The 26,973-nt window shown below is 41.1% G+C and overlaps 1 protein-coding gene across 2 annotated transcripts in view; it reads right to left on the bottom strand.

Moving 5' to 3' along the window:
- Positions 1-26,973, bottom strand: part of LOC105918929 (solute carrier family 12 member 2) — a 130,330-nt gene that overhangs the window by 46,642 nt on the left and 56,715 nt on the right. For both annotated transcript variants that reach the window (XM_012854117.3, XM_021311492.2), the window contains exons 2-12: positions 16,124-16,243; positions 12,495-12,570; positions 10,805-10,900; positions 8,614-8,753; positions 8,320-8,430; positions 8,069-8,177; positions 7,806-7,930; positions 6,718-6,802; positions 6,466-6,626; positions 4,384-4,491; positions 4,144-4,267 (exon numbers count right to left, since the gene is read on the bottom strand). In XM_012854117.3, coding sequence (XP_012709571.2) covers positions 4,144-4,267; positions 4,384-4,491; positions 6,466-6,626; positions 6,718-6,802; positions 7,806-7,930; positions 8,069-8,177; positions 8,320-8,430; positions 8,614-8,753; positions 10,805-10,900; positions 12,495-12,570; positions 16,124-16,243 — 1,255 coding nt within the window. The remainder of the gene's footprint in view (positions 1-4,143; positions 4,268-4,383; positions 4,492-6,465; positions 6,627-6,717; positions 6,803-7,805; positions 7,931-8,068; positions 8,178-8,319; positions 8,431-8,613; positions 8,754-10,804; positions 10,901-12,494; positions 12,571-16,123; positions 16,244-26,973) is intronic.

The following is a 26,973-nucleotide window of genomic DNA, read 5'->3' as shown; positions in this document are numbered from 1 at the left end:
TTATAATCGGGATGCACCTTATATATAATTACTGTACTTGTTGTGCTTACTGACCGATTTTATGTGGTACAATGCACGCAAAAATCTGTTAAAATGTGTAAGTACGACTTTGGTATGCAACAAAGCCGCTCCACTCAATGGATATTCAGAGCATGAGGATACACTGTGTCACTACCTGATCGGACCCCTGAGCTGTCTACAAGATTGCCTGACTGTAATGTCGAAAGTAGAAGTACATTCATGTAAAGGCCCCCACATACACAGGTGTAGGTCACTCTGGAGGTCAGCGCATCCTCAAGGCGGACTGCGCACATACAGGTACATGTCACACTATAAACTTCCCAGCCACAAGAAGTCTTTACATCGAACTGTTTTATATATGAGACACTGAGCTTGATACACTGAGCTGCTCCAAGCAGACGGTTGCAAGGACGCGCAGCATCACAGTCTTTCTCTGTTTTCACTGACAGATGTGCAGTAGAGGCTGACATTTGTTTCAGTAATCCCACGGGTCACGTGATTCCCACGGGAATCACGCGGGATGGGAGTCATCATTAGTAAATATCACATTATTGGGACAGTACAGGATTAAATATCAACGGGAGCAGACGGGAACGGGAGTAAACCAATAGCAGGTACAATAAACTTATCAATAATTGTTTTATTTGCATTTCCCCATACTTCTGAACAATTAGACAAATAAGGCATGACCAAAGAGGCATGACCAACGAGGACCAAAGATCAATCTGTCATGATTAAGCAAGAATGACACCACTGGACACTTTAAAAAGAGGCTGGTGCTTGGCATCATTGTTTCTCTTCTGTGAACCATGGTCATCTCTAAAGAAATCTGTTTAGTCATCATTGCCCTGCACAAAAATGGCCTAATAGGAAAAGGAATCGCAGCTAGAAAGATTGCACCTCAGTCAACAATCTATCGCATCATCAAGAACTTCAAGGAGAGAGGTTCCATTGTTGCCAAAAAGGCTCCAGGGCGCCCAAGAAAGACCAGCAAGCGCCAGGAACGTCTCTTAAAAGTGTTTCAGCTGCGGGATCGGGCTACCAGCAGTTCAGAGCTTGCTCAGGAATGGCAGCAGGCAGGTGTGAGTACATCTGCACGCACTGTGAGGCGGAGACTCTTGGAGCAAGGCCTGGTCTCAAAGAGGGCAGCAAAGAAGACACTTCTCTGCAGGAAAAACATCAGGGACAGACTGATATTCTGCAAAAGGTACAGGGAGTGGACTGCTGAGGACTGGGGTAAAGTCATTTTCTCCGATGAATCCCCTTTCTGATTGTTTGGGACATCTGGAAAACAGCTTGTTCCAAGAAGACGAGGTGAGCGCTACCACCAGTCTTGTCTCATGCCGACTGTAAAGCATCCTGAAACCATTCATGTGTGGGGTTGCTTCTCAGCCAAGGGAGTAGGCTCTCTCACAGTCTTACCTAAAAACACAGCCATGAATAAAGAATGGTACCAGAATGTCCTCCGAGAGCAACTTCTCCCAACCATCCAAGAGCAGTTTGGTGATGAACAATGCCTTTTCCAGCATGATGGAGCACCTTGCCATAAAGCAAAGGTGATATCTAACTGGCTCAGGGAACAAAACAGAGATTTTGGGTCCATGGCCTGGAAACTCCCCTGATCTTAATCCCATTGAAAACTTGTGGTCAATCATCAAGAGATGGGCGGAAAAACGAAAACCTAGGAATTCTGACAAAATGCAAGCATTGATTGTGCAAGAATTGACTGCTATCAGTCAGGATTTGGTCCAGAAGTTGGTTGAGAGCATGCCAGGGAGAATTGCAAAGATCCTGAAGTGGAGGGGTCAACACTGCAAATATTGACATGCTGCATTAACTCATTCTGTCATTAAAAGCTTTTGTTACTCATAATATGATTGCAATTGTATTTCTGTACGTACGTGATGACATCTGACATACAGACATGAAAACCAGAGGGCAGCAGATCATGTGAAAATATAATATTTGTGTCATTCTCAATACTTTTGGCCATGACTGTAGGAAAATAGACAAAGCATAAGGGACTGTAACCTCAACAGTCCATTCATCTATATTTCTCCAGCTCGGCAACATTTTTGACGGTTAAAGCTTGGCTTGCTCAGGAGATCCATTAAGTTTTATCAATGTCTTACAATTCCTAGTCCATGTAGCCTGTATTTTTTTCTCCTATAATTTCCTAGATTGGTAAGAAATCTCTGCATTCTTCTTTGTGAGGTGTTCATTCACAAACACATTTGTTCCCTTTAGGCTTTTACAACTTTTAACAGTTCAATTTTGTGTTTTGTACTCACAAATCAAAGGATGATATTTGATCCTTTCTTCCTTTTTATCCAAATTTGCATTTGGTTTTTGAGGCATTGTATAACAAGCAGCAATGGTTTTACTATCCAGCAAAATCCCTTTGCTACTGAAGAATTTGACAACTTGCTGCTCAAGAAAAAGTAGTTCATCTGGTGGTGCATCTTAATAAAAAAATAGCAGAAATGGTCCTACAAGTCCAAACATTAGTTGAGTGTCCAAGTGCAGAACTCCAACATTTGGATGTTGAGTTATGTTTTAGATATTCAATAGATTTCCCTTTGTTGCAGGACAAATCCACACACTCCTCCTAGCCAGCAGCCATCTTGTTCATCTTGTAAACTGAGTTTATGAACCACTGAGGTACATTATCTAAATTGTGAAAGTAATGCCTTTATGCACTTTTTTCTTCATTGAGTATAGATCTCTTGCTAGGTGCATTTTTCTTTAGTTTCAGCAATTTGAAACATAAAAGTAACTTCATTGTTCATGTGAAACAATTACTTAATGAATTAGTAAAAGGAAACATTGTACATTTTGTTTATTCAACTAAGATAGGCATGGTCTGTTTCCTTGTTTGTTACTTTTATTATTTATTTATGATTATTCCTTTTACTTTAACTGGCCTTTACTACAGCTTAAACAGAAACTTAACCGACCCTTCATAGACATTCAGGTTTAATGCATTGCCAGAAAACTTAATGAAGACAACAAGAATGGGAGTGGCGCCGGAGCGGGAGTCATTCGGAATGGGAGCGGGATGGGAAGTAATTTTACCAGGAGTAGGACTTTATTTTTTACTCTGGCCCGAGATTGGGACGGACCACAAATTTTTTTTTTGTGGGAGTGGGATGGGACAGGAGTGAAAATCCACTCCTGTGTCACCCTCCAGTGGGAGCCTGCTGGAAAAGAAACGGCTCTATGTGCTGAGCTAGCTAATCACACATTTTAACATCCGTTCTGCCACTTCATCCCACTGGCGGAAAGTGTGGGAATTGTAGGAATTTCCCACAAGAATTAACAATAGCAATAGTAAGCTCAACTATGAAAGATAAAACGTCCGGAGAGTCACCGCGGAGTCCGCCAAGCTTACAGTATGGCCAAATATGTGGGAACCTTTAGGCAGCCCACATCCGGAGTATGCGCTGCCAACAGTAACTCTAGTAAGTTCATTCAGTATAAAAGTTGTGTTTATTTTGGCCTTATGTTAGAAACAGGGCAGTGTAGTCCAACTACTCTGTCCTCCCAACAGAGACGAATGGCTTTCCCTCTTGGGAGAGAGCCGTGTACGTGCAGGAGTGGAGTGATATTACACATTAATATTTAGAGTGCCTTATAGTCTGGTATATCACTGAACAGCTATTTGTTAAAACTTGTTTTATTATGACAAATATTTCCTTTTTTCTAGGGAGAACAGCTGTAACACCAAAAAAATACAACAAATAACATCTTATAACAAATTATATAAAATTCTCCATTATGACTTCAATTTAGTACCTTATCAAGTTATTACAATCATTTTATTATTTTATCAATTCAAAACCAAAATAAACTTGAAATGAGTTGTAGTAACATTTAAAGTGTATCATATATGTTTAAAGATACGAAAATATCTATTGGGTAAATTAAAAACAGTTAAAAAAAGCCATTTAAACGCAATACATGGAAACCATCTCAGAGAATGAAATGTGATGACTTGACAAACCTTTTAGGCTTTTAAGGTATTGTTCTTCAGGCATGCTTACCATAAACTTTTGAATATATGTGTTTAGCTGTATTAGTTGGCATTAAAATGGCAAAAATAAGCAAAGTGTGCAGCCATACCAATAAGAATGAAGGCCAGAGCGATGCCAAAGGTCAGGATGTAGCCTCGAAGAGGCTCGTTGTTCTTGCCATATCCTTTGGCAAATATTCCAATGTAAGGGTATATGTTGTCTTTACATAAAGCCTGCAAAAAAACAAATATTTTACATCTTAACAAATAGAAGGAAGCAGTATGGAGGAGTCTACAGCTTGAAATTATTGTATTTTATTAGCTACATGAATGCATGAATTGAGTCTTACTTGGAAAACTTTGGGTGCGCTCACTAAAGAGGCCAGTGCAGAGGACAAAGTCGCAGAGAAGATTCCAGCTGAGATGATTGGCGAGAAACCTGAAACCAAGCTCATCACCTGAATGAACATAGAAAGGCAACATAAATTGCCTGAAGTTTTGTTCCACAAAGTATACAAATCTATTATGCTTTTTGCATGTGCTAAGCGTGAGATTGTGTGCAAATACTACACATGCATATACAATGGTAATTGGCTTGTACAGCGCTTTATCAAGTCAAATGACCCCTAAGCGCTTCAAACTATAATCAGTCATTCACGCACACATTCACACCCTGATGGTGGTAAGCTTTGTTAGTAGCCACAGCTGCCCTGGGGCAGACTGAAAGAAGTGAGGCTGTCGTAGATCAGCGCCACCTGGCTTTCTGACCACCACCAGCAGGCAATACAGGTGGAGCAGGGGATCGAATTGGCAACCCACCAGTCGCAAGAGTTAAGGACGACCTCCTCTTGCGACCCCATCAATAATAATCATCTTTCATTGCAATGTTACACAGACATCCATGTTTTACATACTTACTGAGAACCTTGCATTGACCTCCGTTAATTTTCAACCCTCCTAAAGCCTAATTCTGACCCTAACTCTCAACCCTAACCATTACATACATAACCCTGACCTAAACCTAATTGACACCTGAGTCCTAAACATAACCCCTCGCCCAGAAAAAAATAAGGGGCCACAGAAAAGAACTCTGTTTACATCAAAGTCCTCACTTTGCATGTGCAAAAAATGTTCAGCTGCAAATACACACACACAAAATCACCAACCCGCAGAGTATTTAATCCAAAGTCAAAAAGAAAATGTAACTGCAATTCTGATGTTGCAGGCTAGTCTAACTTGCTGTAATGTCATTATATGATGGATGGTGTCCTGGGTTTTTCCTCCCACACCCTGACCAGAGCATCACTAAGCTAATGGGGCCTCATTTACAAAACACTGCGTAGAATCCAGAGTAAAAGTGTACATAAGGAAAAAAATTCTGATTCAAATAAATTCTGATTTATACCACCATGTGCTGCATGCAATTTTCCCTTTACCGGATCAAAGCTGCACCTGAACATTTGCGAACCACGTTCTGCTTCAAATGCTGCCCTCTACACGTCCAGATTTAACCCTAAATGGTGCATTGACCATTTATGGTTAATGGATAGGCGAGTATGGAATAACATTCATAACTTATCAATGCTATTCCATCCATTCATTTTCTATACTCGCTTATCCGTGCAGGGTCACGGGGGGCTGGTCCCCATCTCCAGCAATCAATGGGCGAGAGGCGGGGTCTAATCTGGTCAGATATATTAATGTTTTTTTTTAATAATAATTATGATTACTACCTTCATCAACCAGAGGATTGCAGTCAACGGAGCCAGAGAAGCTCTACTCACCTGTCACATTTGACATGGTCAGTCATCGATACCCGAACCGGTGGAATAATGATAAACAGGGTGTTTTCATTCCAAACCAAATTTCATGTAAATCTGGTCTGGAAGCTGCAATATTTTCTTATTAAACTCAGAAAAGTAGAAATAAAAGAATAGTTTTGTCTTCTGTTTTGTCGTTATGTAGTTCTGTAGTTGAACAGTTTTTGCAGAACTTTTGCTGACAAAACAACCATTTTCTTAATTTCTTTATAATAACAATTAATATAGCATTAATATAATATAGTCTTTAATAAAAGGAAAAGTTAAATAGCAAAAGTTCTCCATTCATTAAAAACAGTTTTCTGTATCCTGGTTGTCTGGAGAGATGGGTGACACTGTATCTGGCTTGCAGCCATTGCTTAGAACTTACCACAGCACCCAGTAGTACACGTAATTTAGTCATTTAAATGGGATGGACCAAATATATTGCACATTTTCTCCATTACAGAGGCAGCCTTTGAAGATCACCCGGAACATGGCTACCTATTACTCGCAGTATTTTTTCCACACCCCACACAATTAAGCACTCCCTATTTGGAATCTTTGAAGAATACCCCTAAGAGTTGGCATAAAAAGACAAATAGTTCATGTTTTATTAAAGCTGCTTCATACCTGGAAGTCATTATGGAGTCCATGTAAGCATTTCGTTCCGGGGCTCTTACAGCTAGAGAAGTCGAAGCCATACTTGCACGAAACATCAGTGCAGTTTGTCAAAAACTGAGAACTGACTGTGTCATTTATATTTCCAGTGGCATGTCTCACAATGCAAGATCCTGAAGTCAGAAAGATATTATGCACATAAATATCCTCAAAAGGAAAATGGTAAACTGCATAACTAAAGGCAAACACAAGGCAGAGGTCTACCTGTTGAAACTGCAACCCCCAAGTAGACTATTCCTGTTATTAATATTGCAAGAAGGGTTCCTTTGGGTATAGCCATCTGTGGGTCCTGCAAGAAACACACCACACAAAACAATACAATATTAACCAATCTAGCAAGATTAAAACCAGAACAGGAGGATAACTATGGGGTAAGATACCTATAACATAAATATAGGTGTCTGAATTTGTAAATGTAAGTCAATAAATGTAAATAAATTTAAGATTTTTATATATTTATTATTGACTCATACATGTGACAGCAGATGTTTCATCAGATGCTTCATCTGTGTTTCGAAGTTATGAATACAAGTTACAACTTTGTAACAATACATACAAGTACAAATCACAAATTTACGACTACAAAATTCCAAATTTATAAGAACAAATCACAAGTTTATGAGTACAAATCTACAACCCCTAAAGAAGCTGTTACACACATTCCAGTTGGTTGGTGAACAACTTTCAGGTGCATTACTGCCACCACCATTAAACGAGAAAAAGATGAAGAAAACCAAAGCTGTATTCTCACAGATGAAACATCTGATGTCACATCTCATTACCACTGCCAATTGGTAAGGAGTATAACAGTTTCATCAGGGGTTGTAGATTGGTACTCGTAAATTTGTTATTTGTATTGTTGTAAAGTACTAACTTTGTAACTTGTATTTGTATCTTCTAAGTTTGTATTCTCACATAGGAAACATCTGATGTCTCACAAATGTATGAGATGACAACAAGGAACAAATACAAATCTTAAATTTATTTATGTTTATCAACTTACATTTATAATTTTAAACACTATGCATATGTTTTTACTGACAGTTATCTTACGCCATAGACAACTGCAAAGTGGAATGTGGTCAATAAATTTAATAATTAGGATTTAGTATTAATTAAATGCCTTTTGGGACCGAAGCCAAAGATAAAATTGAAATACAGTTTAATGTGAATAATTGCAGCCTGAAGCAGCAGTGTGATTGCAAAGACTGAGTTCAGTAGCAGAGTGCTAAACATCTATGTTCATGTATTATGTGTTTTAGCTAAACTTTGGTTGAACACAGCAGACTTACAGCAAGGTCTCCAGAAATGTTGGCACCAGCCAGAATACCAGTGGCTGCGGGGAAGAAGATGGCAAAGACGGAGAAAAACGTCTCCCCTTGAAAGTCCGGACCCATGTTCTCCCACATGATTGCACCTGAGGTGAAAATAAACACAAGTAGTTCAAATTACAGCTAAAGGCCACGGTGACATTTTTGGAATATGATAAAGTAATAATGATAATTAGTCTGGTTAAAAAAAAAAAAAAACTTTGAGTAACACAGGCTGATCATACCATCATATCCAAAGAAGCCTAAAGGTTCCTTTGATTTTACGGGAATGAAGGATCCAATAAAGTAGTTCACAATGGCTGTGATAAGGACAACAAGCAAGAAGATCTGGGCCTAAAGAAAACAAATAACCAAATAGTTATTTCTTGATTTCTATACGTGTCAGAACGTGTTTAGTTTGCTTCAACAGTGTTGTAAAACTGTTCCTGAAACTTTTTGTTTCAACACTGTTGATGTTAGTGGGCAGGTATTATACCTTGGCCTCCCATTCCATTCCTGCCACAGAGATGCCCAGGAGAACAATTACTGTGATGGTGCCAATGATTCGGATGTCATTGATGTCATCAGTCATGAGCGCATCCACACCCTGACAGAGAAGTTGTTGGACAGAACTGCAATGATCAGTACGCACAAGATGCACATACTAATAATTCCTGATTAAAATCATATTAAACTCAAATCTGCTAATTAGTTATGGGAACACTTTTACTGCAACCAATATAGGACATGGAAATCAGAATCAGAATCAGATTCTGATGTAAAGACTTACTTTGAGAAGTTCCACAACAGTTTCAGCAAAGCCAACTACGTACATGGCTACAGCCACTGCATTGGCAAAGGCGAAGATCAGGCCGATAGAGCCTCCAAACTCTGGTCCTAAACTCCTCGAGATCAAGTAGTATGCTCCTCCTGTAGGAAGAACAAAGGGTGCTTATGGAAAAGATGTTGCCAAGATGTGTTTGTGGGTTCCTGCTGTAATACTGGGCTGTATACCTTAAAACATGTCTACACCTTAACATGGATTACTGTCAATAAAAAAATAAACAAATAAATAAATAAATCACACGGCACAAGAAAATCCATTACATCTTTATTTAGGTCAACTTTATTTAGGTCAGGATCCTAACTGTGCTCCGCCCTGTGGGGACCCCAGGTATACACGGTCCAAACTGCCCCAGTCTATTTTGTGATCATCAAACACTTAAAGTATTGCATGAGTAACCAGGCTACCACAGAGAGCAATGTGTTTTAGAACACTCTGATCACGCAAACTGGAAAGAAATGTCATACGAGAGCTATTTCCGTACCAGGATCATATGTCACACTGTACATAGGCTGCCTGCCTGAGCTTGCTGTGTATGGCACTGAGTTCCACCTAGGAGCTTCAACAGAACTTAACATTACAAAGAGTCCTGGTTGGAGAATGAATGGTAAGGTAGTTTACTGTATCTCTGATGCCCACTGCCATACAAGTTTAAAAGGATGTCTGTATATTTGAGTTAAAGTGTTCAACAGCAACACAGCTGGAGCAGAACCCACCACACAACTATCTATTCATACTGCCAACTTTGTAATCAGTCATCTAAAAATCGCTGCTTGCAGTTTAAGGTGAACTGAAATCAAATCTATAAATATTGACATAGCAGGAATATTATTTAGAGAGGCACTTCCACAAAACATTCAAGGGACCGATTCTTCCAACCTCAAACTTGAATAACTTGTTTTTAGCATTTTTGTCAGTAACTGCCGATGTGTTGTTTTTTTTGTGGGTGGGTGTGTGACGTATAGAGTCACAGCGAGCAACGACACAATGATGGAGGACCAAGAATGCTGTACTTTCTAGTTGGTTAACGGAATAAGAAACCTTCTTTGAATCCGAAAAAGAGGCAGAGGATTTTGTGGGAGTAGTGGGTATTCAACCATACTGTGCTCCATGGATTCAGCGTGTCTTCTGGTTTCAGAACGCAAATATCCAGCCTAAAGCTGACTTCACTATGGTGACTGTTATAGCTTACAAGATGACACGCTCCATAACCAAATGCTGAGTTTTATTGTTTATTTATCACTTCAAAGTACGTCTCCTCTGTCTCTAAACTTGCTTTGTGCAAATCTGTTGTTTGTCTCCAAACTCTGTGTGATGTCTGTTTGCTAACCGGCTAAATGGCTCAAGTAACGTCACACAGTCAGTGGTCACAGAAGATGCCGTACGCACCGGAAGAGTTTTTGCTAATGTCGTAATTAAAATCAAGATAGGAGGATAGTTTTTCAATTTGCACCTTTTATAATAATAAGCATGTTTAGGGGTTCTAGTTTTTAAAACACTTCATTTCTGCTTTTAAGTGGGTGCAACAACTCTGCATATCATCTGCTCTGACATTTCTCCTCTTGCTGCATTTCTTTTAGTGAAAGTGACTAAACATTCCTCAGCTCCACTCATATTAGGAGTAAGTTTGGGTTTTAGTAGACACTGCTTGAACAGGCAATAATTGTGTTCTGCAGAAGATGGAGGACTTAGGTCACAAAAAGGAGAATGCCATGTGATACCTTATGGTGGATACTCCTTTGGCCCCTGAAAAAAAGATCTCTTAAAATGGATGAATCTTTGTACTTGATTAAGGTTTTGTTCAGAGGTTCTTATTTAGTCTTTGACTAAGGTGTTGGAACCTGAGCTTTCACTTGGTTAAATCTTTGACACATATTTTGATCTTCAGACTTGTTGAACTTCCCATCACATGGATATCAGAGATGTGTGTTCACCCCTCTTAACTGACTCAAAATAAACCTGAGCACAATAGTATAATATGATTGGCCGCTGGCTACGGTTATATATAGCCACATGCAGCCATAAAGCTCCACAGTTTGAACTAGATAACACTGGTCAGGGCTGCTTCCTGCCTCTTTGTGACATTCTACAAAGACAGGCTGTTACTCATCATTCCAAAAAACAAAGTCAGAAATACCTCCACGAACAAATCCATTGGTGGCTATGGCGGACGTGGAGAGGCCGGTGATGGTTGTCACAACAGTGGCCATGCCTACAATCACACAGGCAAGAGCTGCAAAAGAAAACAAAAGGATTTGTCTCACGCTGACAGTTTAACTCAGGGCTATAGGAAGTGTTATGGTATGAAGATTGGCCCCCATAATCAAATGTCCCTTGTGTCACTTGGTGGCCATTTTTCATGTCAAAAAGGAAAATTCCAAATTGCGGGGTGGTGTGATGGTTGTCAGCTTGTGAATTGACTGTCTACAGGCAAACAATCTGTATCTAGGGCAGTTTTCTTAGAATTTTTCCAATATCTTCTGGTAGCCAGGTCTCCAACTTCAGTGATAAAGACACATTTGAATGCGTAAAGCCTGGCAACACACATTACCACCGTCAGATAAAAACATCCCTCTCTTTTCTGTAGAAAGAATCCAGATTGGGTACAGGTGGTGGGTGGCCTCCCATGCTTATTGGACCTCTTCTATTCAGAACTTCAAATAAAACTATCCAAGGATTCTAGTCATTTTTCCTCAGTGCATCTTAGCATTGTGCTTCTAATAGGGTGTCAAAAGTGCCAACGTGCGTTCCTCTTTAGGCCAAGAAGGAAGGAAAAATAGATCTCCTGAAGCCAGAACCAGATAAGTGAACTCATCTAAAAGTAAGTCATGAATTACCACTTTAATCCTCAGACAATAATAAAAAAAATTCTATAAAAAAACAACACATGGTCTTTTTATACCAGTAACCTATGGAAAAGTCATTAATTTGTCCTCATTTCTGCCTAAAGACAGACTTTATTGATCCCCCCCAGGAGGATATTGAATTGCCATAGCAGGAGACCAAGTAAAAGATGCACATCTAGGAAGATACATCAAAGGAAATGAAAAAAAAAAAGATTAGCAAAAAATATAAAAAATAAACACCATCATCTAAAATAAATTTAGAACAAATAAACACTATATACAAAGATGAGATATAAATGAGGTGAAACATGAAAGTGTTGGCAGTGTTGGACATTTATAGTGAGAGAAAACTTCTGACTCTAGTGTTAAAGATTTTGGGTCCTAAAGTCAAAACTTCTCCCAGGAGCAAACCCAAAATATCTTCAAATACCAATGTTTTTAAATTATCTTCCATTTTTCACATTTAACTTCATTGTTACAATTAATATTCTGTTCTAAACTGAACATGACTCAAATTTTTGTCTGTCCCAACAGATGGAACAACACATGTCCGTCTGCTTTTCATTCTGCTGCACTAGACTGTCATGCTGTAAACAGTAGATTTTCCATTCTGAAAAGGAACAAGTGGCACTACATCAACTTTTCATCCTGTAACGCAAGAACCTTGTTACACCACACACACCCTTGTTTAATGTACACAGTAAGGGCTGTGCCTTGACCCTAAACCTAATTGACACCCTAGTCCTAAACCTAACCCCGAGCTCAGAAAAAAATGACAACCTTTTCTGGTCCTCCCTTTCCATCAAATTACTCACTTCACTAATAAAATGAGCAAAAAATTTTCTCGCTCAGCTCGAAGCCCCCCCCCCCCCCCCCACACACACACACACACACACACACACACACTTTTACCTTAGAAGCAAACAGAATTGCAAACTGTAGTTTTTTTTACATAATTGAACATGAGACTTGCCAACTTACCAATTCCAGCCTGGCCAACAATCCATGTCATGCGGATAAAGAGCATCACTCCCCAAATGTTCAACATGCAGCGTACCTGCAGGGGAATAATTAGTTTCACTCAAAGATTGGCAAAGTTTTTGGAAATAAACTTTCGCCAACTTGTTGCTGCTAAAAATAAAGACCTTAAAATTCTTCCACTAGTATTATGTAGCCGACTTTCCTGCTCAAAGGATGGTTCACACAAAGCGTTGGAGGAGGACACTTGAATGCTGGCGTCCTGTGGGGACTGGCAAGCTCCCTCAAATATACTATGACAAATATGTCCAAAGACCTTAATTATAGTTTAACCAAATGCATTTCCAAACTTTAATCCAGCCTTTTTCTGTTGCTTTTGGAGAAATGTCTCCAAAAGCAACAAAGTTTTAAACTTCTAGACTAACACAGGCCATTCGTAAAAACACCTATTATTCTGATTGTAAGAGAGCGAAGCTAAAATTACATCACCACTTGAGAATAAGGAAATACTAAATCTTTTTAGCACCTCAGCATTAAGTTCTTAGCAGTATCAGGACTTTGAAACTATTGTGCAAACGACTGTCACTTATTCTCCAAATATTACAACATTGTTCAGGTAATATGATTTTATTCTCCTAGGATTACGGTTTTAATCTCCTAATAATAATAAAACGTTTGGATTGTTGCCATTGTAGATTAAAGAAAAGTAATTCTTGGCCATGAGGAGGTACATTTCCACAAAAAAAAACCCTGAAGTTTTGAGATCAATTTCATGTATTTGTGAGAAAAAAACTTGGATGTTCTCTGATGTCAAAAGAGAACATCCAAGAAAATTATTTCTATGGAAAGAAATTATAATTTTCCACACTGAAAAGCATACATTTTCTGTTTTAAACTTTGATATGCTCTAACATTCTAAAGCCAAAAATTTGGAGAGTATTTCACAGAGTGGATTATGTTGCAACCCCCACGTAGTCTCTTCCAACCCCCTGAGGGTCCATACCCCCACTTTGGGAACCCCTGCTTTATTGGATCACAATGAGGGCACCCACCAGTAAAACTGCTAACTTCCTGTTCTAAGTGGGTGGGGCTCAAGTGTTGGGATCAAATGTAGAGATGAATGCAGTGTGTACTTATATGTGAGATGACTCGCAGAAAGTTGGAAGCTGGTGGGACTTTTGTGTGGAGGTCCTTACAGTTCTGTCTTTTATGGCGAGAAGTTAGATTTTGAGGCTGGCCACACCGACATGCTTTCAGGCAAAAAGATAATTTTGATAACGTTTGATCCCCAATGCCGTAGAGATTTAAAAAAATCACTTTGTATATCTTAAGTGAAAAGTTCTAGGAGGAGTTTGATCAGATACGACATGAATAAAAAAGATAAAATGGCAGCTTTGATAAAAAAAATGGGCAACTCCCTGTTGGGCTTGGAGCATTGCTTCAACAGAATTTTTTGCAGGTTCTGGGAAGTTACATATGTGTAGCCCAATTTAATAATCCTTAAGTTAAAGCATAGTTTGGTGCTGATTCTTTTAGTGGTGCTAGGGGACACTGTGGAGGAATTAGGTCACACCCACCAAACCTTTCACTACATATCTAAGATTGATCATATCAACTTTGCAGATCAGACGAAAAATCTGGAAATTAGAGCCAATGTATGGTCTTGGTGTGATGCTGTACTACGTCGTGCTGCCACGACCACACCCTCCTGCAAAAACTGTCTGTGCTCCATGTTATTTGTCTTTTGAAACATTTTCAAGTTTATTAGGTCAAGGGGGTCAGAGAAGCACATTTCAAAGCAAAAAAAAGTGACTTCCTCTTCCGAGGGAGCGTGGCTTTGATGATTTCAGATTTTGATCAATCATACCAAGAATTGTTCAATTGGACCGTTATAAGTGAGAATTAAAGCATTTCGAATGTTTTGGTGAGCAGGTCAAGTTCAGACCAAGGCCACAACCCCAGACATTTTCAAAAACTCACCATTTTGATAACTTATAATCCCCCATACCTTAACTCCATACCAAGCAAATTTGAATACCTAGGAGGAGTTTGTTAAAGTATAACAGGTGTAAATGTCAAAAATGGCAAAACATTACCTATTGACCCAAAATGGCCGACTACCTGTTGCTTTTAGGACATACCTCCAAGGGACTTTTCATGATTTGGCGTGATCTACATGTATATCAAATTCATATCTCTACAACTTGACATCCTGGAAGTGACATCTCTTGGTAAGATAATGAGGTGGCTCCAAGTGCTCAGTGAATGGGAAACCAAACAGGTTTGAAAAAATATATTGATGTTCAGTGTTTCCCCTAGAAATTCTGTCACAGACGACAGCTTTATAGGAGCAGCCATTTTCTGTGTCTTTTAATCTTTCTCTTATTTATCCATCTTTCTGCCTCTTTTTTGTGTATCTGTCTCTATCGTGTAAATTTTTACAGGGTTATACTTTGAAGGCTACCTGCCATCTTACCTTCCTAGTTCGTGATTTAATGAAAATCTCTTTAAAATCTAGATCTGCCAGGGTTCATAATATTTTTGAGTGTAACTTTATTCAATTTTAATTCTATTACAATGAGGCTCTGTTAGGGCTTTGCAAAATATCAACATTTGAAAAATATCGAGAAAAAAAATATATGAGACTATATCATTTATATCGAGATGGTCTATGTTGCGTTATTCCCAGAATTGCCGCTACATGTATTTGATCGTGGCGCACCGCCACACCAAAGTAAAAGCCACCCACACTTATTCTAATCATAATCAACATTTAAAACTAATTTAAATATCATGAAATGTTAAAATTTACTTTATCTTGAAAGACAAGCCTCTCTGGCTCCTCCCTGTCTCACTGCTAGTGTCTGAAGCTACTGGTGGCTACTGGGCACAGCGCTGCACTCAGTAGTGCAGGAAAACTAGAGAGCAAGCTGAAAGGAAAGGAGCGACGACTATCTTAAGAGAGACTTTAATGGCGACTGCACACTTGATTGTACAAGGCACCGCGCAGACTCTCTGCAGACATCTTAAACTTCAGAGTTGAGCGTACTTATTGGCTATTTCTTGTGACAAGTTCCTACATTTCCCACAGCAGGCAACCATCGCAAACTTGTCAGTCCATGGTGCAGAGAAGCTGATGCTGTAGGAGCTTGCGAGTCTCAGCTGGTTGGAGACTTCTTCCTGCTGAGCAGTTTATAGTGTGATGCAGCATACATACTCATAAAATTGAGCATGTACCTGTCCACATTCATGTCCGCCCTATTATGGGGAGCCTAGAGAAAGAAATATCTCAGAATGTGATCTGGTGCCATTTAGACAGGCGACTTAATAAAACTAACCGTGAATGTACACCGTTATATGCAGTATAATAATTTACTATATGCCGTGACTTTCTTGGGGAGGCGGGCAATTTTGTTGGCGTGGCGGGCCGTCCCTCCTTGTTGAATTGTAGAGGAAACACTGGTGTTCTTTATTTAACCCTATTAAACTTTTTTGATTAATCTTATCAGAGGCAATTAACTAAATATATTTTAATTACTTTATGTGAACCAACTCTAAAGACTACTAATGATGCTCGAAGGTAATACAAAAGTGAACATTTACTGCAAACAGCAATTGAAAAAGTGACATACCAGAACCCCCTTAATCCAGCCAAACTTGACCACTCCTTTGGGCTCTGCAGCCTCTTTAGCAGCAGCCTCTTCAGCCGGTGTCAGCTCATCACCATTAGGAAAGCCATCCTCAAACGGCTCCTGAGAAGAATAGAGAATATCATCACCAGATTACACACAGCCTAAAAGGAGTAACAGCTCTCTCCAAAGCTATTCTGAAAATGAGATTTTTTTAGCAGAGCTCCCCAATGTAACCTCCAGGTCAGGTAACTGTTAAAAACGTGCCTAGTCACGTAATTTGAGCATAAAAAGAAAAAACAAATAGAACGTATATTCATCTTTGAATAAAACAACATAAACCAAGCGTGTTTCCTTATAGTGTTTGAGCCTGAGAAGAAGCTTGCAATGGCATGATCAGCAGACATAAACATTGTTATGCCATTTGCTAGCTGGCAGTAACTGTAAATTTGTAGATTGACACAGCTACTGTAAGAGCCAGCAGACCGCCCTGGAATGCCTAGCAGTAAAATTACTCATTGGCCTGGTCCAAGACCAACCTGTTCTACAGCGATAGGGTTAATCTTTTTCTCACCTTCACTGGGCATTGCTGACTTGCTATGCTGCATCACATACATATATTTGGACATATTGTTGAGCGCTGAGTTGCGCATCGACATCACTGCTATCTTGGGAGTGGCTAAGTGTAGCTATTCTGGAAAAGATGATTCATTCATGTACTGCGTGGAATTGAATTAGTTAATTAACTGCAACAGATTCACAGTACTAACCATGCATTCATTATATCATTAAACTGTATGTCTGTGGGCTCCACTGCTTCTCCTTATTTACTCACTGTGCGCATGTGCAATATAGAACTTCCGGTTACATGGTCTTGTAATGATAAATACACACAAAAGCACTTTGTTTACTAACTAAGTTAGTTTACAAAGTGTAAAACACAAAATACAATAAGCCAACAGGGCACAATAATTTAATCGAAAAACCTTTGTAGGCAACCAGAGAGAGCTACTGGCATAGAAATTTGTAAAATCATAATATGTGGCTAGGCCCCTTCAAGAAGTAAGAACCCCCCTCAAGGGGGTAGTGTAAATAACAGTTCTCTTTATACCCTTATAAAAAACATAAAAAAATATTTCACATAATTGTAATAAGAAAATATAAACATAAAAACATGTGCTTTAAAACCATTTGTTATTACATAAATTTTCTTATTATATACATGTACTTGGTTTCATCGAGCACTTGAAGCTGGAAAACGGTGATTTCAATGAGGGTATTGATGATTTGTCAGTACCAAAGCCCTTACTCAGATGACAGATTTCTGCTGAAGTTTTAAACTAGATTCGGCATGCTTCTGCTCCTCCACTGTCACCCTGTACTTCACCCATATGAAGTCTGAGTGCATTACACTAGTAAGCCAGGACCAGTGGTGTCCATTTCTAGTCCACAGCCGATTGAGACATGCATGGTTCAGATGTGTATCCCCATTTCGGCACACTTGTTTTAAATCAATGGGTCAATATACGATATCCATCCATCCGTTTTCTTCCGCTTATCCGGGGTTGGGTCGCGGGGGTGGTAGCTTCAGTAGGGAGGCCCAGACATCACTCTCCCCAGCCACTTGGGCCAGCTCCTCCAGAGGAATCCCAAGGCATTCCCAGGCGAGCTTGGAGACATAGTCCCTCCAGCATGTCAAGTCAAGTCAGCTTTATTGTCAATTTCTTCACATGCTCCAGACATACAAAGAGATCGAAATTACGTTTCTCACTATCCCACGGTGAAGACAAGACATATTCTACCAATCTAAGTACACAGACAAACATAACATTCAAACAAAATGTTATTTTGTTTTTTTAAACAAAAAATAAGTAAATAAGAGGGCACATGCAGTGAAGAAATAAAAGCAGCAAAATTTGGTTTTTAAATTATACATAGACAGTCAATAAAATAGTAGTGCAAAATCAGGCCAATAAAATAAAAGGCTGAGGTAGTTCTGTTTAACATTAGTAGGAAAAAAAAAGTGGCATGGTGGTGCAAGTTATGCAAGAGCAGCAGAAGTGTTGTGTTTTCAGGACAACAACAAATTTCAAAAGTGTACAAGTGTGCAGGTGAAGTAATGCAAGGAGGCCATCTGTGGGTTCAATGTCCAGGATGTTATGTAGCTGAGGGTGGAGGGGGGAGAGAGTTCAGCATCCTAACAGCTTGGTGTATGAAGCTGTTGGCGAGTATGGTGGTGCGGGAGCGCAGGCTTCTGTACCTCTTCCCAGAGGGCAGTAGGTCAAACAGATTGTGGGCGGGGTGACTTGCATCACTCACAATTTTGGTCGCCTTTCGGGTGAGGTGGGTGGTGTAAATGTCCTTCAGGAAGGGGAGTGAAGCACCTGGGTCTTCTACTGGGCCTCCTCCCGGTGGGACATGCCCGGAACACACTCAACACTTCACAGCAGATGCCGCACCAATCCGCCTGTCAATCTCCCGCTCCATGTTCCCCTCATTCGTGAACAAGACCCCAAGATACTTGAACTCCTCCACTAGGGGCAGTACATCCTCCCCAACCCGGAGGAGGCACTGTACCCTTTTCCAGTTCAAGACCATGGTCTTGGATTTGGAGGCACTGATTTTCAACCCGGCCGCTTCGCACTCTGCTGCGATCCACTCCAGTGAGAGCTGTAGATCACGCCCTGATGACGCAAAAAGGACCACATCATCCGCGAATAGCAGAAACGCAATCCTAAGGCCACCAAACAGATCCCCTCAACAACTTGGGTGCGCTTAGAAATCCTGTCCGTAAAAGTTATGAACAGAATCGGTGACAAAGGGCAACCTTGGCGGAGTCCGACTCTCACCGGAAACGAGTCCGACTTACTGCCGGCAATGCGGACCAGACTCTGACACCGGTCATACAGAGACCTGACAGCTCCATACTCCCGGAGTACCCCCCAGGATACTGCTGAGGGTGTAGAGCTGATCCAGTGTTCCACGGCCAGGACGAAGACCACACTGCTCTTCCTGAATCCGAGATTCGACTATCCAAATTGCAAGAGCTCTTGGCCAGCACACACAGGTTCAGAACTCTCTTGCAAGACCGCGAGAGTCGGTCTTGCTTTACGGCGAGATCTCCATGTGTTTTTGCCCTGCTATTCACTATATGCACGCGCTAAAGCAACAACAAAGAACCGCGTGTTAACGTCAAATAAACATGCAAGCATATCGAGTTTTATTATTATTATTATTATTATTATTATTTTTTATTTATTTATTTATTTTTTTAATGTTGGCGAGACGCTACCGCGGCTGCCGCCTTGCCAAGATAGCGCTGCGGGAAACCCTGATGTTCATACTTTCACTGTGTTAGTCATTGTTTGTACTGCTGTTTTTTTTTACTTGTCGTTGCGTTCGCCTGTCTGCTAAGCTCAAAACAACCGCGCCTGGCTTGACGGAGAAACCAGAACAGCTGAGCATCTTTATGACAGTGCACTTTTACTTTCGCCCTCTGGGGGAAGCCTCGCTGGAAAATCAACCCCGGTTGCATAGTATACCTTTAAATAGGGGGACCACCCCCCCAGTCTGCCAATCCAGGGGAACTGCCCCCGATGTCCATGCAATGCTGCAGAACCGCGTTAACCAACACAGCCCCACAACATCCAGAGCCTTAAGGTACTCAGGGTGAATCTCATCCACCCCCGGGGCCTTGCCACCAAGGAGCTTTTTAACAAACTCGGCAACCTCAGCACCAGAGATGGAAGAACCCGACCCAGAGTCCTCAGGCTCTGCTTCTGCAATGGAAGACGTCTTGGTGAGATTAAGGAGGTCTTCGAAGTATTCCGCCCACCGAAGCACGACGTTCCGAGTCCAGGTCAGCAGCACACCACCCCCACTATAAACAGTGTTGGTACTGCACTGCTTCCCCCTCCTGAGACGCCGGATAGTGGACCAGAATTTTTCTCCATGGCCTCTCCGAACTCTTCCCACGCCAGAGTTTTTGCCTCGGCGACCAGCCGAGCCGCCTGGCACTTCGACTGCCGGTACACATCAGCTGCTTCCGGAGTCCCACAGGCCAAAAAAGCCCGGTAGGACCCCTTCTTCAGCTTGACGGCTTCCCTCACCACTGGTGTCCACCAGAGTGTTCGAGGGTTGCCATTATACAATATTTAGTAGCCAAATCCATAATTTCAACCAGGCATGTTGGAGGAAGCAAGGACATGCCCAAAACATTTAGAAAAATCTGCTCTGGAACAGCCACTGGATAGCGCTGCCTTGATTAGACAACTTTTTACTAACTGAGCTGGATCACAGTTAAACAAAATCAAATTGGACCGGCTGTTCTAGACCGAATGTGAACTTTTGTGTTGAAACTAACTGGCTTAATCAAGCTAAATTTTAACAGGACCCATCCACAGACATTGACCAAAGTATTTGATGTACTACAGAATAAGATTCAGCTTTTCTCAGCAGTGTTTGGGTGACATAAACAAACATATCAGACAGTGGACAGAGATGCTGGTAAATAGCTGGGCCACCTTTCAGTTACCTTGCATAGATTCACCTTTATGGGCTTATTCACATTGATAATTTGCCTTCTTAACAGAAAATGATTTTCACAGTGGTACCTCATATTGAGATTGAGTATTTGACATGGATGACCATGGGGTTTTTCAACCTTCTTCCATTGTGCCATTTCACCAAGGCCAGCTATAGATTAGCACTGATGTGTTCATGCCCTACAGGTTCATGCACTACAGATAACAATCCTGCTTACATACAAAGAGTGACAGATCCTAGGTTATCCTTTCAAAAAAATTTATTCCGAAATCAAAGTAAACAAATGTATTCCAACAAATAATGTTTTTTGTCTTTGACATTGGCCCATCCCCCTGAAAAGAAGCAGGAAAATATCTAAACAAACAGACTGAACCTAGACAGGGATTTGCTGGCACTGAACTTTGCAGCAGCAAAAGTCACACTATATGCTCGCGTGCGGAAAGGTGGAATAGCGGTTAGCATTCTTGCCCCACAGCAGGAGGGTCCTGGGTTCGAGTTCTGGGCTCGGCAGGGGCCTTTCTGCGTGGAGTTTGCATGTTCTCCCCATGTCTGCATAGGTTTCCTCCGGGCGCTCCAGTTTCCCCTACCACTAAAACCATTAGCGGCAGTGCTCTCAGTCGCAACATTGCAGGCTCTCCCACCCTTCTGATCTACAAATATTTTGATATACCTTGTATGTGTAATGACAAATAAAAGCATCTTATCTTATTTGTAATTGTATCAACCAAAATAACAGACTTCTCCACAGGCATGACTCTGTATTACATTAAAGGCCTGAGCAACTAATCGCTAAAATTGACAATTAAAAGCGTTTACAACGAATTTCATCATTGATTCGTTGTGCCGTGCGATTAATGTGTCACTCGGCATGTCGCGGAGCCATTTACCTCACCTGCAGGCAGTCGTCAATGCAGGATGCGCTGCAGAGCGATGTAAACGAAGCTAGGCGGGCACAGAGTGGAGGCGGCAATTTCAAATATGTTTTTTTTGTGGTAAATTTCTACTAATGATGACACGGAGAACACAACTCGTCCTCAAAAGACAGGGAGCATGTCACGCTTGACAAAAATCTACGTAAGATTTGACATGGCACAAGAGCATCACAGTGATGATCTAGGAGCTGAAACATCATGGAGGGATTCATGAGGGGAAAGGGAGCTCAACAGCAGCAGGGTTTCCTGCAGCGCTATCTTGGCGAGGCGGCCGCCTTGCCAACGTTCCAAAAAAAAAAAAAACGAACTCATGCTTGTTGCATGTTAATGTGACGTTAACACGCGTTTTTTTTGTTGCTGCTTTCGCGCGTGCGTGAATGGCAGGGAAAAAACACATGGACACCCCCTCCCGCGCGCAAAACTTGTCGTCTCCTCCCCCCGCTCCGAGAGTCGGTCCGCTCCTCCTCCTCCTCCTCGCCCCAACCCCCCGCTCCGCGAGTCGGTCCGCGCAGAACTTGTCTCTCCACCCCCCCAAACAACCCCCCCCCCCCCAACTCGCCGCCTCGCCTAAGCAAATTCCTGCGGGAAACACTGAGCAGGGTATGTTTTTACAATATCTGACGTTTGTTCTGTTTCAAAGTGAGGAAACGCCGAAAGCACTTGGCTTGCAGGCAGTGAGCAAAGACATGTGCGTCAGAAGTCGTACTTCGGGGGGGCGCCCGAACGTCAGCCTAATCGTTCTTCTAATGCGGCTGTTAGCTTGTTAGGTGGATGATGACGGGAGCTTGTTTACATGCGCAAGATTCCCTTATCAGATTAAAAGGAAAGAAAGTATTCCAAATGCACTTTTTATATGGGCTGAAAATCAAATAATCTGATCATGACATGTGTTTACTTGCACCAAGCTTTATTTAAAGTAGGAACTCTGACATTAGCAGAATTGTTGAATTTCCAAAAAACAACTGCTGATGTTTTGTACTACATGTGGGGGAACAACAAACTCGGGGGTGTGTTGGTTCTGACTGTTCTGAGAGCATAGAATGGACCAGCACCAGGTTCGGAGAGTGGTTGAGAACTCCTGCTGTTGCTGTTGAGAGAGCGGGAGGAAATTCTGATCATCCCAAAATGTTCTGTGATGCACAGCGCTGCGGCCCCATCCTCCACATATCTGCGCAGTACATTCATGAGTTAATCGGAACAAGTGTTTATCTGGACGCTGATCAGATTATGGATCATAAACTCTCAATCGGAATACAATTTCATTTTGTTGGTAATTAGTTGATTAAACTTCAAGTTTTAATTTGCTGACAAAGTCGGAGTGAAGGTGCTGTATGGGAGAGAGAAGCATGGGTCTAAATTAATTTTTCAAGAATCTTTATTGTTGGTATGTAACCATAATGAAATTTAGTGAGACACTCAAATGAGAAGAGGCAGACCTAAATTTAAAACACTTGCAGAAAAACGAGACATACGCCCTCAGAAGAAATACAAAGTATTAAATATCCAACACCCTTTTAAACTCTTTGAAGAAAAATCATGATGAATGCTAAGATGAGCCGTTCAATTGGTAAAATACTAATAAATAAAAGTTAGATAGCTAACTGTACAGTGTTACCTTGCCACTAGATAGCAACATTACACATGACTTTTACATACTGTACAGTACTTTTGTACAGTCATGGCCAAAAGTATTGGGAATGATTCAAATGTTAATATTTACAAAGTCTACTGCTTCAGTTTTTATAACGGCAATTTGCATATACTCCAGAATGTTATAAAGAGTGATCAGCGTAACAGCAATTAATTGCAAAGTCAACATTTGCCTGGAAAATTAACTTTATCCCTCAAAACACATTTTAACGTCATTGAAACGATGTTAGCTAACATTGTTTCAGTGATTGCTCCATTAACACAGGTGGGGTGGTGATGAGGACAGGGCTGGAGATCAATCTGTCATAATTAAGTAAGAATGACACCACTGGACACTTTAAAAAGAGGCTGGTGCTTGACATCATTGTTTCTCTTTTGTGAGCCATGGTCATCTCTAAAGATACACGTGCAGTCATCATTGCACTGCACAAAAATGGCCTAACAGGAAAGAGAATCGCAGCTAGAAAGATTGCACCTCAGTCAACAATCTATCGCATCATCAAGAACTTCAAGGAGAGAGGTTCCATTGTTGCCAAAAAGGCTCCAGGGCGCCCCAGAAAGACCAGCAAGCGCCAGGACCGTCTCTTAAAAGTGTTTCAGCTGCGGGATCGGGCTACCAGCAGTACAGAGCTTGCTCAGGAATGGCAGCAGGCAGGTGTGAGTGCATCTGCATGCACTGTGAGGCGGAGACACTTGGAGCAAGGCCTGGTTTCAAGGAGGGCAGCAAAGAAGCCACTTCTCTCCAGGAAAAACATCAGGGACAGACTGATATTCTGCAAAAGGTACAGGGAGTGGACTGCTGAGGACTGGGGTAAAGTAATTTTCTCTGATGATTCCCCTTCTCGATTGTTTGGGACATCTGGAAAACAGCTTGTTCCGAGAAGACGAGGTGAGCGCTACCACCAGTCTTGTCTCATGCCGACTGTAAAGCATCCTGAAACCATTTATGTGTGGGGTTGCTTCTCAGCCAAGGGAGTGGGCTCTCTCACAGTCTTACCTAAAAACACAGCCATGAATAAAGAATGGTACCAGAATGTCCTCCGAGAGCAACTTCTTCCAACCATCCAGGAGCAGTTTGGTGATGAACAATGCCTTTTCCAGCATGATGGAGCACCTTGCCATAAAGCAAAGGTGATATCTAACTGGCTCAGGGAACAAAACAGAGATTTTGGGTCCATGGCCTGGAAACTCCCCTGATCTTAATCCCGTTGAAAACTTGTGGTCAATCATCAAGAGACGGGTGGAAAAAACGAAAACCTAGGAATTCTGACAAAATGCAAGCATTGATTGTGCAAGAATGGACTGCCATCAGTCAGGATTTGGTCCAGAAGTTGATTGAGAGCATGCCAGGAAGAATTGCAGAGGTCCTGAAGAAGAGGGGTCAACACTGCAAGTATTCACTTGCTGCATTAACTCATTCTGTCATTAAAAGCTTTTGTTACTCATGATTGCAATTGTATTTCTGTACGTATGTGATGACAACATCTGACATACACACATGAAAACCAGAGGGCAGCAGATCATGTGAAAATATAATATTTGTGTCATTCTCAATACTTTTGGCCATGACTGTACAGCTAATCAGTTAAATCCTGAAATACACTAAATTACATTCATCATAAATTTGGGAGGATGTGGGCGCCTTATTTTGGCCCAGTGCAATATCGATCTGCACTCATGAGAGCACATGTCACTTTACTCTATATTAGCATTGATCTGTAAAGCAGCTTGCCAAACCATAAGAAGTACCCAAGGACTCCTACATTCATTGTGAACTATTATTTTATATTTTCATTAAATTTATAATATCTTTGATTTTTTTTTTTTTTTTTTTTTAGAAATGATGTGAACCTGTATCATAATGTAATAACTTCTAATTGAACATGTTATGAATGAGGATGCTTGTGGACTGGCTTTTTTTTTAACAAATTTTTATTCAAAAATAAGTTGTTTCAACGTTTTGATATAGAGTCTGTTACACTTTTTTGATATCACTTCTCCAGCTGTAGAAAACACCCGCTCCTACAGCACAGATGATGCTGGAGTGCAGAGAAATTGTAATGAAAGGAAGAAGATGTTTGGACAGACTGTCTTTTGGTTTTTCCAGTATATCATAGGATCCTGGGACCTTCTGCTAAGTATCTATGCACCTCCTGGATGGCATCATCTGTGGCACTTTGGGTCTGCGATGTCAAGATGTTGCCAAATGTTATCTAAAAGGAATTCTCTGCCACCAACTTTTTCCAGCAGCAACGGCATTGTTTCTTGTGGTTTAATATTGTCCATATGCCTTCTTTATAGATTTCTAATTCCACTCACAGGACATGCACACTTCCAAGCTTATTTCCTGTCGTTTCCATGGTGAATCACGTTATTTGCGTTTTATTAAATCGGGCTTTTTTTCATGCTCGTTCTCACGTTCAACACATGGTTGATTGGACGCTGTGTTTAGTTACCTGACTTATATAATCTGCTCTGAAACCGGAAACGCTGAGTATGACAGAGTGATGTAGAACTACTAAGAGTAGCAGCTTTCAGCCGTTTTTTTCTGCAACGAGGCTCAGAACAAAGACACACAGCACAACCTGTCCAACCATAAAGGCGTCTGCCCAACCCATCAACCAGTGGTACGCTCCGATCAGCACCTTGCGCTCACAGAGCGGGGCCGTGGTACACTATCACACCAGAGTTGCAAAATGGTAAAAAAATAAATAAATAAATTGGTTTATTAATATTTTGTTTACAGTTCCGCTTGGATTTTATTTACTGCGCAACATAGCTTTGCTGTGCAAGCTGAATCCAGATGCTGTGCGCAAATGCGCAGTTTAGAGGGAACACTACTTTGGCGCTTCAGTCAGTTCGAAACAGTTCCTGTATCGGTCACGTGACTTTCCCATAGCGATACGCGCACCGACACGGGTGTTGCTCTATCAGCTCAACGCATGCGCCGACGCATCGGTGTTGCCGGACCCATCACTAGTTTGTACCCTTTTTTTCCTCTCCTTCTCCCTTTCTGAAATGTTTGTTTGTGTATTTGGTTCATACCAAAATTAAAAAATAAAATATAACAAGATTTCTTCAACCCGCAACAAATCAATATACTAACGTTTGTGCGTGCTGTACTTATCGGTCAAGCGTGCAACAGTGTTTGTGACAAAATCACGTTGGAGCAAGTCCTCCCAGAGCCCATTGAAACAAATTGTTGTGCCCAAAATGTGAAAAAAAAAAAAAAAAAAAAAGACTCTTACCATGGTTGTGTATGGGAGCACCTGGGGTGATTTCCAACTTGACTGAAATCACTCCAAGGGGCGGTGCTTTTGGCTGGAAGTGGCTGCTGAATGTCACAGCAATGTTCAGGCTGCTTAGACAATATTTTTAAGACTTAGAACGACTCTTTTCATGTGGTTTAGAGAGGGTGGTGCACTATCTCCCACTATGGGTTGGCCACCCCTGCTGGTGTTTTAATTTGACATTGTGTGCTCATGTCAAGTCTGCCGCAGTTTTATTCATTTTGGTAGATTCGGGGTTTAACTGATTACGGCAAATGATGCGATTCTGTCCGTGTTTTCTGCTTCGCAGCACTTATGGGCCCCAACAACTAGCTACTTTATCGATACCTTATAGAATAGTCAGGCATACAATATAGGAAAAAGTTTACTTAGCTCTGAAAGACCAGCTTTATTGAGTTGTAGGAGCATGAAGTAGGCTGTTGCTGATGGTCGCTGC

Source organism: Fundulus heteroclitus, unplaced genomic scaffold (genome assembly GCF_011125445.2).
Source record: "Fundulus heteroclitus isolate FHET01 unplaced genomic scaffold, MU-UCD_Fhet_4.1 scaffold_107, whole genome shotgun sequence".
Lineage (NCBI taxonomy): Eukaryota > Metazoa > Chordata > Actinopteri > Cyprinodontiformes > Fundulidae > Fundulus > Fundulus heteroclitus.
Note: the sequence above shows the minus strand (reverse complement) of the source record. Positions and strands in the feature narration are given on the sequence as shown.